We start from the raw sequence: 18262 nt of genomic DNA, 5'->3' as shown, positions 1-18262 counted from the left end.
CGGAATCTTCCGGATCTCAAAACCTGAAACTAAAACGCAGATGTGAAAGTAGCCTTAGGCTACATGCACACAACCGCGCTGTTTTGCTGTCCGCAAATTACGGATCCGCAAAACAAGGATGCCGCCCATGTGTGTCCCGCAATTTGTGGAACAGAACGGGCCACCTATAATAAAAATGCCTATTCTTGTCCACAAAACAGTCAAGAATAGGAAATGTCCTATTTTTTTTTTTTTTTTTCAGGGCCACGGAACGGAGCAATGGATGCCGCCAGCACACGGAGTGTTCATCTTTTGCAGTCCTATTGAAGTGAACGGGTCCACATCCAAATGCAAAAACACAAATGCAATAGCACTCTGCAACCAGCACTCCGCCCTGCCTCCATGCTGGATGTTGAATGAGGCATTGGTGTACATTTTGGCCAAAGCGTAATAAGCCACTCACCAAGTCAAGGTCGCCTCTATGAGTGGTCCCTAACACTAGTACCTACCTGTTATGGGCCATGATAGCCACACAAAGTCCAGGGAGCGCAGGTACAGCATGCACACCAGGCACGCTCTGCTTTTAACCCCGTCCGGTGCCGTGACAGCTTTCATCGGATCCAGGGATGCAAGTACCAACATGCATGCTGAGCCCACTATATACTTCTCCTGGAGCCAAATGGCTACTGGTAGGCGCTGTAAAAGCAGACTCAGTTTTATACTGACTTTAAAACAAGCCACAAAAAACACGGATCTGATGCAGACCCAAACAACGGTTGTGTGAATGAGGCCTTCGCTACATGTATCGTATCTGGACGGAAAACTCGCTCATGTGAAAGAGCCCTAATTTTCCCTAAAGTGCAGAAAAAAAATGCTCTGCATTAATTACAGCATGGATTTCCAATTGAAAACTATGGGAGGCAGATTGAGAGCGGATTCTACTCAAATACAGGGATCTCAAGTCTCCCGGACGTTCAGGGAGTCTCCCGCTATTAGATAGCGGCTCCCTGACACCCATGTGAGACAATATATCCTGGAAAGGTTTACTGATAGCAGAGCAGAGAGATAAGAGAAGTGACAGGACAGAGAGGACAGAGTTTAGATTACAGGTTGAATTAACCCTTTAGGGTCAAATTGGCTTCTCAAGGAGATATATATGTTAAAGGCATCCCTTCTTCTGTCTCATTCAGTAGCTATAGAACTATTTAGAGAGATGGATTTTTTTTAATACATTTACACATTTAACCCTCCATTTTAATTATATTATTTACCCCAGTGGGATTCACCCCCCCCCCCCCCCCCCCGGACCTGGATGCTTGTTTTTTTCCTACAGTGGGGTAGATAATTACACACAGGGTTTTAAAGAATAAACTTCCTGACTCAGACCAAGAGCCGACTCAGCGAGACAGCAAGTGAATCGAAGCATCCGCGCAGGCGCATTGCGCAACCTAAGCTTCGGTTCACTTGCTTCTTGTCAGCTCAGCGAATGAACCGAAGATTCAATTCATGAATCGGATCATTTGAATGAACTGATTCCAATGAACTGATTCATGTGAAAGATCCGAACTTCCCATCTCTAGTTTACTCGCAGTAAACCTTTCCGGCAACCTGTAGCAGTGTCCCCTTCTCGGCACGTGCGCACTGTGCAAGAAGAAGCCGATGCCAGCAGTCCGCAACGGCGCATCAGGCTGAGCCTGTGCGCACGCGTGGGATCTCAAAGCGGGAGGAGGGGGAGGGAGGGAGAGGCGGCGCTGGGCACAAACGGCGATGCGTGCGGCCGGGCACCATGCATCCACAGACCTCCCCTGCTTGGGCACCTTAATTCAATGATTGACAGGTTAGTAAAACCTGTTTTTCCGCAGAATAAAGCCACAAATAGCTTTTATAAGGCCACCTTAGAAATCAGAATGCTACCTGGACATGAGCATATGTTTAGCTCACAGGGCTTATAGGTGGTGACAGAATCCCTTTAATCATATACATAAATATGATAATTTGGGGCAGGGTAATGAGCCCAGTCCTCCACACCATAGAGCAGATACTGCATATGTTTGGAAAATGTAATAAAAAGTTTGTGAAAGAAAAAAAAAAGAAAACCTCCCTGAAATGAGTTTTTGCAGGTTGGGATGTCTGCAAATATTGCTGGAGAAAACTCTTCCAATCCTGCATGGAGAATCCATCGTGTGAACATGGCCTTACAGTCATAAATATTTGTTGCAGTAGTAAGAGTTGGGGGCAGGCACTTCAGACATAAACCGTATGATCTACTCTGCGACATGATCATTTTGGAGGCTCGTTATGGCGCAACCAGCTCTGCGTTTAGTAATATTTTCATCCTTTTGTATCACTGACTCAGGGGATGTGGGATTACTGAACATGTCAGGATCATGCAGCCTCTCCTGGGTAAAACCGATCCACTTCTCCATGCAGAAATTAGGTGCAGGAGAGGGAGGATGATGCAGCTGAGAATAGCGCACACGGCTGTCTCGCCTCTGTGTGCATTGTACACGCCTGCCCCATGTGTCAGTACCAGCACTGGTGCGGCTTCTGCAGCGTCCACCGCCGGTGCCCATCCACTCCCTGTATGCAGCCCGCGCGCTGACTGGCCCTTCCACACGGGTGATCCCCACCCACCAATAGGATCGTAGCGCCAATCTCCGCCCCTTGTCCTATTGGCTGGAGCAGGCGTCGGGGCGGAGCTATCGGAAGCATAGTGTCTGTACGAGTTCAGTGGCGCAGACTTGCACGATGCCTGTGGACCTGTCTCAGTGGAGCGGGCCTCTGGCCCTGGACGAGGTAGAGGAAAAGCCCGCGCTCCCGCTCAGTGTGAGCTACGGTCCTTTGGCGATAGAGGAGCTGGGCCAAGTGGTGACCCCTACCCAGGTAGTGATTGTGTAGGCCTGGCATGAGTGCCACTCTGAGGGCACGCTGCTGGGGGTGCGGCTCACGCCTGCCATTACTGCCTGCACGATAAATCTATGTGCGCTTTATAGTAGCATTGCTCTTGTGTGCCCGCAGGTCCTGTAATGCCCATGTACACAGTACTGCAATGGCCAAGGAGAACACTAGAGAGGATTCCGAGACCAGTGGACCTGTGTAGGGTGCATCCTGTCCCCACCTGTTTAGGGAAGGATACCAGGTGAACTTTTTAGTGTTCACCGCCATCTATCATGCAGACACCGCTACATTATTAGATGTAAGGTCAGACTGCAGACAAGTGTGAATGAGCCCCAGAAAGTCATACGGCAAGAAACTTTCATCAGGCTGTGTTCACACCCGTCGTCTACTTCTAGGTCTACGTCATCCATGACAGATTGTGACCCCTTTCCTCAGTAGACTTCTGTTTCATACAATGGCGCAGCCTGCCACGCTAAACTGCCGAACAAAACTAATGTGAACAGAGCCTGATCTAATGTGCGCTAAACCTGCTTTACGACAGCTGTGCTGCCCAGACCTGCTGTGGAACTGCAGCAGGGAGCTGACGTTTTACATACATCAAAAGGTCCCGGACCACTGGCGTGACAAAAATATATAAAATGTTTGACATAAAAACAATTCTGATGACACGTTCCCTTTAAGACCACTACACTCGGATTTTGGGCACATCCGTCATGGATCTGCAAAAACGGAACTGTTACAATAATACAACCATCTGCATCCGTCATGAACTGATCAGTTTGTATTATCTTTAACATAGCCAAGATGGATCCGTCATGAACTCCAGTGAAAGTCAATGGGGGACGGATCCGTTTTCTATTGTGTCAGAGAAAACAGATCCGTCCCCATTGACCTACACTGGATCCGTTTGGCTCAGTTTCGTCAAGCGGACAGCAAAATGCTGCGGACAGTGTTTTGGTGTCCGCCTCCAGAGCGGAATAGAGACTGAACTGATGCATTCTGAGCGGATCATTTTCCATTCAGAATGCATTAGGGCAAAACTGATCCGTTTTGGACCGCTTGTGAGAGCCCTGAACGGATCTCGGAAACGGAAAGCCAAAACGCTAGTGTGAAAGTAGTCTTAGTGAAATCACAGGATTACTGGGACTGTCCCTGGAGTTCTTCTCTTCATGACTGGCATAAGGTCTTGTTAGCAACATTTCCTCCGGTGCCATTGGTTATAAAATTAAGGAACCGTATGGGCGCCACCAAATAATGAGATTTTAAAGAATCAACGCAAGGTGCTCTAAATTCTCCTGCTCTCCCAACATAAGAACAAGATGTGAGTTCAAATGAGGCACAATGAAATGTATTACGCAAAAAAAGAATTTTGGTAAAAAAGACAAAACCACCATACACCAAACATTTTAAAAATCACAACTATGACACAAAAAAAAATCACAACATCTCAATGTTTCTCTGCTGAGGGCAGAAAATAAATACCTTCCTAGACATTGTGTCGCATGTTCTGTATCAGTTGAAGTATCAGGAGTTTTATGCGTTTTCAGCTATGTTCACTTTAAGCATGACCTATATACATGCCTTTTTGTTTTAGCATTTTAACCAAATCATCCTAGAAGTAAAGATGAAATTAAAGGGGGTTTCCAGTACTTAGATATTGATGACATATCCTCAGGATATGTCATCGCTATCAGATTGGTTTGGGTCTAACACCCAGCAACCCCACCCCGATCAGTTGTTTTGGGCAGTTGAATATGAAACTATGCAGTAGATGGGAGCTGAGCAGCAGTACCCTGGCATGACTGTTACAGAATGGACGGAACCTTGTCCTTCTGGCTCTGTCAACTATATAGTTTCTGACGCAGGTGGCTGCTTGAATCAGCTGGTTGGGTGACAGACGCCCACCAGTCTGATATTGACGGCCTATCCTCAATATCGGAAGGGTGGCAAGTATAGGCACCCTTAGACTTTTCCAGATGTGCCAAACCTCCTTTACTTAGATTAGCGTCATTATATATGCTAGGCTCAAATTGCAGCATATCCACAAAATAAGTAGATAAGTATCTCATTAGTGGGCGTCCCACTGTTGGAACCCCCGCCAATCCCAAGAACGAGAATCCAGTGTCCCTGTGCGAGTGGACGGTCATGGTGCGCATGTGCCATGTCTCTCCAGTCATGCCCTTTGGAGCTGCTGAAGAAGTCTGAGTATAGCGCTTTATTTCTAGCAATGAGTGAATGGAGTGGCAGGGTGCCTATCCTATAGCAATCTGCATGGGGACGTCTGAGATGGTGGTGGCCATCCTGAAAAGAATCTGACAGAAGACCAGAAATGGAGGAAAGGAGAATGCCAGGTATGTTGACTGAAGGGCTGTTTTCAGGAGGTATTGAAAGGTGCGGTTATAAGAAACGACACAGCAGTTTTCCATTATTTGTTATATTTTTATGAGCGTAGTGTTGTATTTGAACATGATTTTATATTCCGATGAGTTGAGAAACTCTAGAACGCAGACATTGATTGTCAAAACATCGCGGTATCAAGGTCTCGGGGTCCTTTAACCTTTTGTCATTTACCTGTGTGCAGAAGTAAAATCTCCACTGTCTATTCACTATGTTTAAAATGAATAATGTATTGTTTTTTAATTTTGTGAAATAGGTCCAGAACCGTCCAACCACAATTTCATGGGAGGGAATGGATAGTAATAAGCTGTATACTCTAGCAGTTACAGACCCTGACGCTCCAAGCCGGAAAACTCCAAAATTCAGGTTAGAGCCATAATATTACAGGGATTATAGTCACCCCTGTATATTCCCCATTTACACACGTTGTACACCATGTCTGCAACTTCATACAATGCATGTGAACAGTCTATAAACCCCTCTTTCCTACTGTACTGTGGATACAATCTGCTTGGATCAAAGGCAAGATGCAGACATTCAGATCCTCAACATCTATTCTGCTGCACAAATTTCCTCCAGATTTGCTTCTGCTCTTACCCATTGCAATGCAGTCCGCAGTGGATTTTAGGCCATCTCTGCAGTGGAAGTTGCAGTTTGGTTTGGTTGCACAAATGGTTTCCTCAGTGAAATCCGCTGGGGGGGGTGGCGGCGCCGCCGCAAGGTACTGTAAAAAAACGTAAGTGCGCCATCAGTGAAACTGCAGTGACTGCTCCAGAGAAGCTGCTGTATAAGAAACCCCATTAGAAGTCCACCCTGTGTAGATTTGGAGTGTGAGCACAGAATTCTGTTATTTGGTTCAGATTTAGCGCATTCTTTTGGGATGTGTTCGCCCATTCATGATTTTTTATTTTTTTGATTGATTTAAAAAAATAGACAATTTTGCAAATTGTAAACGGTCAATTCCAAGATATAAACACGTTAACATAGTGGTAATCATCACTGTATATTAAGAATAGAGATAGTCAGTCAGTAAATGCAACCTCAAGACGGACTAGCAGACAGTGTATATCTTGTAGACAATTATAGCAAATTGGCATTAGTACAAATCAATCATATATGGTTTAAGTACCGAGAGAAGAGGCATTGAGGCTTTTCCGGGGTATCAATTGCACCCCCCTCCCAGGGCACCCACAAAACGAATATCCCTGCACTCACTGTATAACACTTCCCACACCTCTAGTAAGAGCAAGCCAAGGACTACATAGTCCAGATCTATCGATCCACAAGCCCCAAATTGCCTCGAATTTCGAAATGCAATCTTGCTTAAGATCTATCCCCCTTTCCAACTGTATTAAACCATTCAGCCTAGCAATAGTCAGTTATGCTAGGAGGAAGCTGCTGAATCCATTTTGCTGCCAGTGTTTTACGTGCCTGATATAACATTCTATTCCAGTAATAATAGGGGTTTGTAAATTATCAGAATCAAAAATGCCAAGTAGGCACAATTTGGGGTTAGGAGAGAAGTTTGTACCGAATACTGTATTGAGTAGGTCTATAATGTCTCCCCAATATCTATTCAAGGCACTGCAGTTCCATAACGTGGATTAAATCAGCCCCTTCCTCCCGACACTTCAGACAGGAGGAATCTTCCCTATAGCCAATCGTACATAGAAATAGTGGGGTCCTATAGACCCTGTGAATCATTAATAACTGCGACAATCTTGCTGCTTCGCTGAGGGACAAGTTTGGGGTCATAGCTAGTGTCTCTTCCCATTGGGTATCCTCTATAGTGCCCAGATCTTTTTCCCACTGTAATTTTACCTTAAGCGGGATTTTTTCAGCAACCTCCATTTAACAACTGATAGACAGTTGAGATGGCACCTTTCACTAACCCCGTCCCAACGACCTTACTGAGCAGCTGATTAGAAGTAAATTGCAGGGAAGATGTTCTGGATTGTGAATCCAGAGCATGTCTAAGCTGCACCCATTTGGGATTTAATGAGTGCAGATGCTGTTCCCAAGGCTTCATCCGATCCCTTACTTTCCACATGCAGTGCAGTCGAATATACAGCATGAGCTATAATTCTGCACAGAAGAACCACATTGAATGACATTCACAACAGAAGCCTTAGATGCCACAGGTCCTCTTGTAAAATACACATCTGATTGAATCCGAGACTTGTGAACCCCTAGGACTCGTGTAAACAATGTTATCTCGATGCATTCACTTGTACTGAACAGTGGTCACGCTGGTTTCTAACCTTTAACAAGAACCTATCAACTTTAGGCTGACCTTACTAAAGGCAACATAAAGTAGTGACAAACGCTTATTTCATCATAATTATTGTAGCTCCGGCCTAGAAAAGAGTCAAAATTGCCTGAGAAGGGTCATGGTGATTCTCCGTGCCCACCTGCTGATGGTTGGCAGCTCTTTCCTAGGAAGAAAACTAAGGAGAAGAGTGTCAGTCATCAGCAGGTGGGCAGGGAAAGCAGGAACTCATGAATAGCGAAGCTGTGACTAGCAGGCCTGGGCTGCAATGACTATGATGCCGATTCTCAGCAGCTACAGTGCTGCCCAGAATTATCCATACCCCTGGCAAATTTTGACAAAGTTACTTTTATTCAACCAGCAAGTAATTTTTTGACGGGAAATGACATAGGTGTCTCCCAAAAGATAATAAGACGATGTACAAGAGGCATTATTGTGGAAAAAAATATTTCTAGTCTTTTATTTACATTTGAGCAAAAAGTGTCCAGTCCAAAATTATTCATACCCTTCTCAATAATCAATAGAAAAGCCTTTATTGGCTATTACAGTAATCAAACGCTTCCTATAATTGCAGACCAGCTTTTTGCATGTCTCCACAGGTATTTTTGCCCATTCATTTTTAGCAATGAGCTCCAAATCTTTCAGGTTCGAGGGTCTTCTTGCCATCACCCTGATCTTTAGCTCCCTCCACAGATTATCAATTAGATTCAAGTCTGGACTCTGGCTGGGCCACTCCAAAACGTTAATGTTGTTGTCTGCTAACCATTTCTTCACCACTTTTGCTGTGTGTTTTGGGTCATTGTCATGCTGAAATGTCCACTGGTGCCCAAGGCCAAGTTTCTCTGCAGACTGCCTGATGTTGTCGTTGAGAATCCTCATGTATTGCTCTTTTTTCATGGTGCTGTTTACTGTGATTAGGTTCCCTTGTCCATTGGCTGAAAAACACCCACAAAGCATTAGGTTCCCACCACCATGTTTGATAGTTGGGATGGTGTTCTTTGGGTTGAAGGCTTCTCCTTTTTTTTTTACGCCAAATGAAGAAAACATCATTTTGACCAAACAATTCAATTTTTGTTTCATCTGACCATAACACACAAGACCATAAGTCTTCTTCTTTGTCCAGATGAGCTTTTGCAAAGGCCAAGCGATCTTTTGTGTGCCTTATCTGGAGAAGTGGCGTCCTCCTTGTTCTGCATTGTGCAGTGTCCGTTGGATTGTCTGCCTTGAGACAGATTCACCAGGATGGCCTTGGTGGTGATCCTTGGATTCTTTTTCACCTCTCTAACTAGCCTCCTGGCCAGCACAGGTGTCACCTTTTGGCTTCCGACCACGTCCTCTGAGATTTTCCACAGTGCGGAACATCTTGTATTTTTTGCTCAAATGTAAATAAAAGCTGAGAAATGTTTTTTTTTTTCCACAATAATGCCTCTTGTACATCGTCTTATCTTTTGGGAGACACCTATGTCATTTCCCGTCAAAAAATTACTTGCTGGTTGAATAAAAGTAACTAAGTCAAAATTTGCCAGGGGTATGAATAATTATAGGCAGCACTGTACATACTTCCAGCTCATGAGTGACACACTGCTGAAAACAGTGTCTGACACTACTTTATGCTGCCCTCAGTGAGGAAAGGTTCCCTTTAAAGAAATGTATAATAGGAGACTTTAAATGTAAGCTATATAATTATTAAAGTGGCAGAAGTTCTTGACCTAACTATATTTTTGGAAAAAGCAAATTACATGGAGCGTTTTTGCAACAAAATCTGGATGAGACTTCTTAAAATTTTCATCCATTTTGCTAACCCCCCCATCTAACATCTTTTTATTTTTATGTGGACAGTATTTTAGTATGTGCTGGGTGCATGGGACCCTCTGGGTAACATGGGGGAGATTTATCAACTGGTGTAAAGTAGAACTGGTTTAGTTGCCCATATCAACCAATCAGGTTCCACCTTTCATTTTCCAAAAGAGCTCTGATAAATGAAAGGTGGTATCTGATTGGCTGATCTCCCCCAGTACGTTCAGCGTATGCATAGCAGCTTTGAACGGGGCCTTACTGTAACTGCAAAATGCTAAGAGAAGATGAAGTGATGGATTGTATTTTCTTGTGTTTTAGGGAATGGCATCACTTCCTTGTTATAAATATGAAGGGAAATGACATCAGCAGTGGTGGTGTCCTGTCCGATTACGTTGGTGCAGGTCCACCCAAAGGAACTGGTGAGTGTAACCATACTGCCCTGAGGTGGTGTCCTGTAGGTAATTTGGAGATTTCTTCCAGCTAGGCATAATAAATCGCTACTCCAGCCAAAACATGTAGATTGCATTCTTTCCAGTGCAGAGCCTGAGGAGACGGCGTATGACCAAGGCAATCCCATTGTCATGCAGTTCTGGACTGTTCCTTTGAGGCAGGTGGGTCACACAAACCAGACCTGTTTGGTTATCAGGCCTCATTCATCAAAACCATCTTAAAATTGAAATCGCCTTTGTTGACAATAGCAACCAATCGGAGCTCGGCTTTCATTTTACCACAGCAGTGTAAGAAATAAATGAAGCCCATCTTCTCCTTCCCTGTCAGTCATGGTGCTCTTTGAGGAGGGTGTCATGTGCTAGTGTATCCAACATGCCGTTTTCGAGTCCACAAAGAATTGTGATAGTGGGGACCGATGTACTGTATACGCACAGGGCTGTGGTGATGGTCATTACTAACTGATGGTCACTAAGGACCTATTCACGTTTTTGGATCATGTACTGTTTATTATATTAAACCTAAGTTAATAAACAGTACATGATCCAAAAACGTAAATAGGTCCTTAGTGACCATCAGTTAGTAATTTAAAATACTAAAACGTTAACATGCACTGTGAGGTCAACGGTTCAAAGTAAATTGAAAGTGGTGATGGTCAAGCGCCAGACCTTCTCGTTCCATCAACAGACATGGTTTGCTGTAAAATATAGAGCCATACCGAGTGTCCGATGAGCTAGAGTTACAGGAGAGGGATAGACAAACGCATGTGACATATTGTAATTTGGTTATAGTGGATGATAGTCCATTGAAGCAGTTCCATCTAGCGGGTGTGCGCTAATTTATAGAATTGGTACAGGTGCACTGAAAAATCCCACAATCTGCACCACTAACCATCATGATCCAAAAATTGGGCTTTGGTGAGCAGCTATAGGTGGGCCGGATCAGTTCCTATGGCAGCCTGGGGCCTTGTGAAGACTCCATGCCTCTGCCATAGCAAACTGCCCATTAAGCCATGCCTGTTTCAGGGCTTAAAGGTGTTCTCCGGGCTCTCCTATATTGATGACCTATTCTCCGATGCCCGGCACCCCTACCGATTAGCTGTACGAGGAGATGGTGCGCACGTGCCGACTCCCTTCTTTCTTCTTGCTCACCGCTGCTGTCTATGGCAAAGCAGAGGTGAGCAGAAAGAGACAGGAGACGGCAGGTGTGTGGGAATGTCCTCAAAGCTCTAGACACTACCGCTCCCAGCAGATTAACATGGCCACACATTTCGAGCAGACTTGATAATACTAGGCATTTCCTACAATGGGTGTACACCGTGCAGGAAAAATGTTATCTTTAGGGTACTTTCACACTTGCGGCAGAGGATTCCGGCAGGCAGTTCCGTCACCAGAACTGCCTGCCGGATCCGTCAAAACGTATGCAAACTGATGGCATTTGTCAGACGGATCAGGATCCTGATCAGTCTGAAAAATGCATTAAAATGCCATATCAGTCTCTCCGGTGTCATCTGAAAAAAACGGATCCAGCATTTATTTTCATTTTTTGGCGGTCTAAGCATGCGCAGAACGCAAAAACTGATCTGTTTTGCCGGAACACTCGGGGCCAGATCCAGCATTAATGCATTTCAATGGGAAAAAATGTAAGTGTTCCCGAATTTTGGACGGCATGCTGCGGTATTATCTCCATCCTGAAAAGGCAAAAAAGACTGAACTGAAGACATCCTTAATGGATTGCTCGCCATTCAGAATGCATTAGGATAAAACTGATCAGTTATTTTCCAGTATTGAGCCCCTAGGATGGAACTCAATGTCTGAAAAGAATAACGCTAGTGTGAAAGTACCCCTATTCTGCTGGTCAGTATGGTTAAAGAGATACCAATATTATAATTTATTTTACTACTTTTACACAATAAAAGCAGTCGTCGTTCCCTCCCCCGACGACAGCACCACAGAGAGGGGATCCGCTCCAAGGGACAGGAAACAAGGGCTCATGCACACGACCGTATGCCATATGTCCCGAAGCGGCATACATTGTGCGCACGGGAGCGCACAGCATCATAGGTTACTATAGGTACGCATCAGGCCTCCTGCGGGACCATTGTCCCAGACTCATATGATATGTGTGTGGGACAATAGCCCCGCGGGTGGCCCGATGCGCACAGCATCATAGTAACCTATCATGTGTGTCCGATGTATGCCGCTCTGGGACATATGGCCTGCTCACGGACCTTATGTCTCGGAGGGCATACAGTCGTGTGCATGAGCCCTAAAAAGCTGGAGCTTCTCTCCCACCTCAGTGGTTTCCTGTCTCTGGAGTGGGAAACGTGCAGTTTATTTTTCAGGTCACTACCACTAGTCTGGAAGTCCCAAACATGTTCTGGAGGGCTAGTTGGTAACATACCTGCTGGGGTCTATTGCCCAGAGGATGGGCTGGCAGGACCCTAGGAGCCGGTGGTTGTCTGGGGCTTCCACGTGGCTCTTGCGGCAGGTGCGTGTGCTCCTCCATGGGAGTGAGGTCACGCGATTCCGGATTTGAAGGGGAAGCAGCCCCAGGAGGGGGTGTTGCGTTCCACCACATGTGACCCGGATTCATGAAGAGAACATGTCTTCAACGTGTGGTTTCCTGTCCTCTGGACAGAGAAGCTTGGAGCATGCAGCCTCCAGGGCTGTGAAACAAGGAACACCTTATGATGGATTGAACGTAGGTTATACAGTGAATATTTGTGTTATGTGGTTGGTATGAACCTGCCTGGCTGCCTCATGGCTGCGCATCGGGGCCTGCCTGGCTGCCTCATGGCTGCGCATCGGGGCCTGCCTGGCTGCCTCATGGCTGCGCATCGGGGCCTGCCTGGCTGCTTCATGGCTGCGCATCGGGGCCTGCCTGGCTGCCTCATGGCTGCGCATCGGGGCCTGCCTGGCTGCCTCATGGCTGCGCATCGGGGCCTGCCTGGCTGCCTCATGGCTGCGCATCGGGGCCTGCCTGGCTGCCTCATGGCTGCGCATCGGGGCCTGCCTGGCTGCCTCATGGCTGCGCATCGGGGCCTGCCTGGCTGCCTCATGGCTGCGCATCGGGGCCTGCCTGGCTGCCTCATGGCTGCGCATCGGGGCCTGCCTGGCTGCCTCATGGCTGCGCATCGGGGCCTGCCTGGCTGCCTCATGGCTGCGCATCGGGGCCTGCCTGGCTGCCTCATGGCTGCGCATCGGGGCCTGCCTGGCTGCCTCATGGCTGCGCATCGGGGCCTGCCTGGCTGCCTCATGGCTGCGCATCGGGGCCTGCCTGGCTGCCTCATGGCTGCGCATCGGGGCCTGCCTGGCTGCCTCATGGCTGCGCATCGGGGCCTGCCTCGCTGCCTCATGGCTGCGCATCGGGGCCTGCCTCGCTGCCTGCGCATCGGGGGCTGCCTCATGGCTGCGCATCGGGGGCTGCCTCATGGCTGCGCATCGGGGGCTGCCTCATGGCTGCGCATCGGGGGCTGCCTCATGGCTGCGCATCGGGGCCTGCCTCATGGCTGCGCATCGGGGCCTGCCTCATGGCTGCGCATCGGGGCCTGCCTCATGGCTGCGCATCGGGGCCTGCCTCATGGCTGCGCATCGGGGCCTGCCTCATGGCTGCGCATCGGGGCCTGCCTCATGGCTGCGCATCGGGGCCTGCCTCATGGCTGCGCATCGGGGCCTGCCTCATGGCTGCGCATCGGGGCCTGCCTCATGGCTGCGCATCGGGGCCTGCCTCATGGCTGCGCATCGGGGCCTGCCTCATGGCTGCGCATCGGGGCCTGCCTCATGGCTGCGCATCGGGGCCTGCCTCATGGCTGCGCATCGGGGCCTGCCTCATGGCTGCGCATCGGGGCCTGCCTCATGGCTGCTCATCGGGGCCATTTGTAGTTTAATGGTCTACAATAAACATAGCACTCCACAAAGCCCTATAATGCTCTTGGAGGGGAGTGAGAAGATGGGCTGGACCATATTGCTTGGATGACCTACAGGATGTATGGTGTACCAGCAAAGCCCTAGAAGCCTCCTGGCTGGGAATGAGGATATGGGCTGGACCATATTGTTTTGATGGTCTACAGGACATATGGCGTACCAACAAAGCCCTGTATGGCTCATGGTTGGGAGTAAGAAGATGGGCTGGAACATTTAGTCTGGATGGCATACAGAATGGATGGTGCACCGGCAAAACCATACAAATATTTGCCGCCGATCTAGAACTTCCCAGGGAGGCCCTGGAGGGTCGGCGGTTATCTGTGGAGTAGTTATGGCGGTGGGGACCCTAGGGGGTCTGAAGGGTTCAGGGGGCTCTTTGGACCTCTTGCGGCAGATCCGTGAGCTAATCCAGGGGATGGATGCCACGGTAGAGTTCCATCATAGATGCCAGATTGTGAGGAAATTCTGGTAATGTAACAAAGGGCCTCCAGTAGATCTTGGATCAAAGCATCTGTCTTGCAACATATTCTGCACCAAAGGAATCGGTGTTGAGCAATCCTTCAGTTTTGATCATTCTTTGTCAAGATAAGTACTTCTCTAAGATGATTTTGTTAAATCTGTCATGATTATTTTGATAAACACTTGATGAGAAACCCATATGAGATTTCTTTTATAAGATTATTCTGGGTTTTAAGTAGGGAGCAACTGTATTATTTTAGAGCCGATACCGATAATTTGTGAACTTTCAGGCCGATAATTTATACTGATATTCTGTGAATTTTCATTTTTGAAGAAAAAATAAATTCCTACACATCTGCTGAAAATGAATGTTTATTAACGTGTAGTTTTATATTTTGTAAATTTTTCTTTTTCATTTATACTTAATATTTGTATTTATTTATCTTTTTTTTTTTTTTTTTTTTTTTATATTAACTTTTAGCCCCCTTAGGGACTAGAACCCTTGTCCTATTCACCCTGATAGATCTCTATTAGGATGAATAGGACCTCACACTCTCCCTGCTGCTTTGTGCACACAGCAGCAGGGAGCTAACTATGGCAGCCAGGGCTTCAATAGCGTCCTGGCTGCCATGGTAACCATTCAAACCCCCAGGCTTACACTGCTGGGGCTCCGATCGGAACTGCCACTTAGGAGAAGGGGAGAGGGGACCCTGTGGCCACTGCCACCAATAATTAATACTGGGGGGCTTGGGGGGGCACGCGCACTGCACCACCAATGAAGATAACACTCATTAATTCATATACAGCAGGCCGGGGGAGCTGGCTACAGGATCACATAGCCGGCTACCGACCTCTGAGCAGTAGCTGCGATCCGTGGCAGTTAACCCCACAGTTGCGGCACCTGAGGGGTTAACTACCGCAGATCGCAGCTACTTGTCATAGAGGTTTGGAGCCGGCTATGTGATTCTGTAGCCAGCTCCCGCCTCCTGTATATGAATTAATGAGTTATCTTCATTGGTGGCCACAGCCCCGCCCCTCCTCTTGTCCTCCCTCCTCTCATTGGTGGCAACGGTGGCACAGGGGGAAGGAGACACTGCTTTCTTCTCCCCTGTGCTGCTGAGGGAACACGGAGAGCGCTGACGGCAGCGCGATCGTGTTCCCAATTAGTTATCGGGATATATCAGTAAAATAGATACCGATAACTTTCAAAATCCTGAATATCGGCCGATATCAGTAAAACCGATAATCGGTCGTTCCCTAGTTTTAAGTATAGTGTCTAGTATTAAAATTCCCTACGTTTTTGGGATGTTTATTGATCCGACTTTTGTTTTTAGTTCAGACCTTTTGTTAGCCTTTGGGTTCCCTATGCTTCCATCTGGATATTCTTAGCTTAGATTACCTTTCAAGCACTTTTGATAAGCCCAGGGATCAGAAGGAAAGAGTTTTCCACTTCCTGGATGTCAGGAGATGCCTTATATGTTACCTAGGGGTAACCAAGGATTGAAGAAAGTCCTCTGAGCTTTTTGTTCTCTTTCTGGCATAATAAGGGTAAGGTGGCCTCAAAGAGTTCACTAGCCAGATGGATTAGGACAGTTATTTCTCTGGCTTACACCTTTTCTGGAAGTTCTCCTGAGAGCACATTTTACTGTCTCTACCTCTTGGGCTGAAAGGGCTAATGCTTCTATTTAGCAAATCTGTAGGGTTGCCACGTGGTCTTATTCCCCTATACCTTTTACCGTCAGTATCTTCTCCAACTAAATTCTGCCTCTGATCTTCTGTGCGTAAGAGTTCCGCAAGTGGGTGGATTTTTTCTTTCTCGCTCTCTCACCGTTGAGTAAATTTTTTTTTTTTTTTTTAGGATGTGTTGACTGTTCCATTGGTATCATTTTGGAGTACATTTTGGACTTTTTAATCACTTGATATTATATTTTTGTATAGGATAATGAAGACAATTCCATTACCCTATACAAATTGCAATCTGACTGCATGTTGTGGTCCACTTGGAGACGTAAAAAATAAAATAAAAAATACAACATTTATTTTTTGCCTATGACTGCACCCCTGGAGAGACTGCCTCCTCCTCTACCTCCAGTTTTGTTTTGTGTTCTAAGAGGCAGGAGAAAATCTGAACCGCTTTATGCAGTTGTTCTAGAGCTGCAGTGGCTCCGGCAATTGATGCGGTGACGCCCCAGATGAAGCAGGTAGCAAAACCTGTGTCGGGCAGGAATACTACTTTGTGTGATGTCAAAAGAACAGATTTTGTGGGTCTGCACTATGCTTTTTTCCATTTGAAGGGATAACAACTGTTTCTGCTGCTGGTTGGTTAAGAGATCGAGGGGGCTGATGACAGAGACTGAGGAAACGGCCTCTGAAAAAGGGATTGTGTGTGAACTGACCTCTACTTAAAGCACCTTCAGCGCGGACCCAAACTCCATTTTTATGTGCTATTATTATAGGGAGAACGGACCTACTCCCTGATTCTCGGACTGCAGCTTTTGTATAATTTTAGGAACCGCGCACAAAACGTTCTCTAGGGGTGCTGTCATAGGCTCAAAGAAAAAGGATTACTGGAACGTGTAATCCAATATTTATTTTTAAAATAGCCGTTTCTTCTTCACTTGACCTCCCAAAGTGAGCCCTCGCACATCTCCATAGACATAACTATAAAACAGTTATGGAGGTCAGAATATGGTGATTATGGCGACTTTTTTTTTTTTTCCCCCGTATTAAAAAGCAAGAAAAACTGTATGTATGTGGTATCACTGTAATTGTACTGACCTGGTGATCTGGAGCACAAGTCAGTTTTTCTGCATAGTTAACTGGTGGAATTGCTGCCATTAGAAAGTGCAACTTGTCCCGCAAAAACAAGCCCTCATACAGCTATGTGAACGGAAAGACCACCTCTCTCACTACATTATGCAGCCCCCAGCTTTCTGGTTCCCTATAAAGCAGTGTCTTTGCCACATGGCTCCAGACTCAAAAATAACAAAGAAAATCTGGCCATCATTTGCTCCGAAGATTTAAAATAAGGAGTTTAATGATTAAAATGGTTGCCAAGGTAACTGAAAACTGTCCCCATCAAGAACTTAGGTAGTTTTCTTAAACGTCAAGAAAAAACAAGTACTTCAATAGTATAAGTGATGTACGTTGTCTCGGTCTGTTGTTTTCCAGGTCTTCATCGTTACGTCTTTTTGGTCTATGAACAGAAAGAACAGCTGAAATGTGATGAGCGGGTTCTGACAAACCGCTCTGGAGATCATCGAGGGTTGTTCAAGGTCCTTTCATTCCGCAAGAAATATGGCCTGGGAAGTCCAGTTGCAGGAAATTGCTTCCAGGCAGAGTGGGATGATTATGTCCCCAAGCTGTATGAACAGCTGGCATCCTAAAATGTATAATTTGCCCCTTCACTGCCCTCTAGAAATCAATGTGCTTAACTTTAGATGGTTTGCGGGTAGTGTGTTTTTTTTAACCTGTCTGCTGCTCAAGAATAGAGATGAGCAAATTTCATAACTCCCCTGCATAACAGAAATGGGGCGTATCCGTTTTGCAGCCCATAGACTTATTATGACAAAATTAATAACGGAATGCCTCTAAAGGCATTCTGTTATAGAATTGTGGTATGGTCCATGGTAACGGAATCCATAAGGCAACGAAGTGTGAACGAATTTCATAAGCGGAAATTCGCTCATCTCTACTCAAGAACCCTTCACATAAATCAGAACCCTCAGTATTAAAAGTAGAATAATAAATACAATATTCTGTTTCCTAATTTCTGCACCATAGATCAGCATATGTCTCAGTGCATAATTTATCCCGTGTATATTTTGCATGTAATTAAAGTAGAACATGGGTTCATGAATTCACTGTGTCTTATTTGCTGCATAAGCTTCAATTCTGTGGCTGTTATTTTAAAGTTAAATACTTGGGTTAATATGGCTCTAGATCATCCCTTGCTTGCGCTTAGATGGGTGAAGTGAAGAAAGGGATCATATTGTACAAGTAGAGCCACTGTCCAATTCTTCAGATTGTGAAAGCCAGTATACTGAAAGGGTTTGGTGGATTCAATTAACAAACAAAAAATCTCTGTATT

General features: G+C 46.2%; 1 protein-coding gene across 2 annotated transcripts; it reads left to right on the top strand.

The window, feature by feature from the left end:
- Positions 1-2660: 2660 nt before the first annotated feature.
- LOC120988519 (phosphatidylethanolamine-binding protein 1-like) lies at positions 2661-17732 on the top strand. 2 transcript variants are annotated; one of them, XM_040416026.1, is made up of 4 exons: positions 2661-2775; positions 5531-5640; positions 9659-9759; positions 17344-17732. In XM_040416026.1, exons 1-4 carry the CDS (start codon positions 2728-2730, stop codon positions 17556-17558), a joined length of 474 nt encoding a protein of 157 aa, XP_040271960.1. In that variant the 5' UTR covers positions 2661-2727; the 3' UTR covers positions 17559-17732. The 2 variants fall into 2 exon arrangements, with proteins under 2 accessions (XP_040271960.1, XP_040271959.1); XM_040416025.1 differs by having other exon boundaries at positions 2661-2862.
- The last annotated feature ends 530 nt before the right edge of the window (positions 17733-18262 follow it).

The sequence above is a fragment of the Bufo bufo genome, chromosome 2 (assembly GCF_905171765.1).
Source record: "Bufo bufo chromosome 2, aBufBuf1.1, whole genome shotgun sequence".
Classification (NCBI taxonomy): Eukaryota; Metazoa; Chordata; class Amphibia; order Anura; family Bufonidae; genus Bufo; species Bufo bufo.
Note: the sequence above shows the minus strand (reverse complement) of the source record. Positions and strands in the feature narration are given on the sequence as shown.

Coding starts and splice junctions, on each gene's coding strand:
- LOC120988519 (XM_040416025.1), top strand. CDS start 2,728: ATGCCTGTGGACCTGTCTCAGTGGAGCGGGCCTCTGGCCCTGGACGAG. Junction 2,863..5,530: donor AAGTGGTGACCCCTACCCAG/GTAGTGATTGTG, acceptor TTTGTGAAATAG/GTCCAGAACCGTCCAACCAC. Junction 5,641..9,658: donor CGGAAAACTCCAAAATTCAG/GTTAGAGCCATA, acceptor CTTGTGTTTTAG/GGAATGGCATCACTTCCTTG.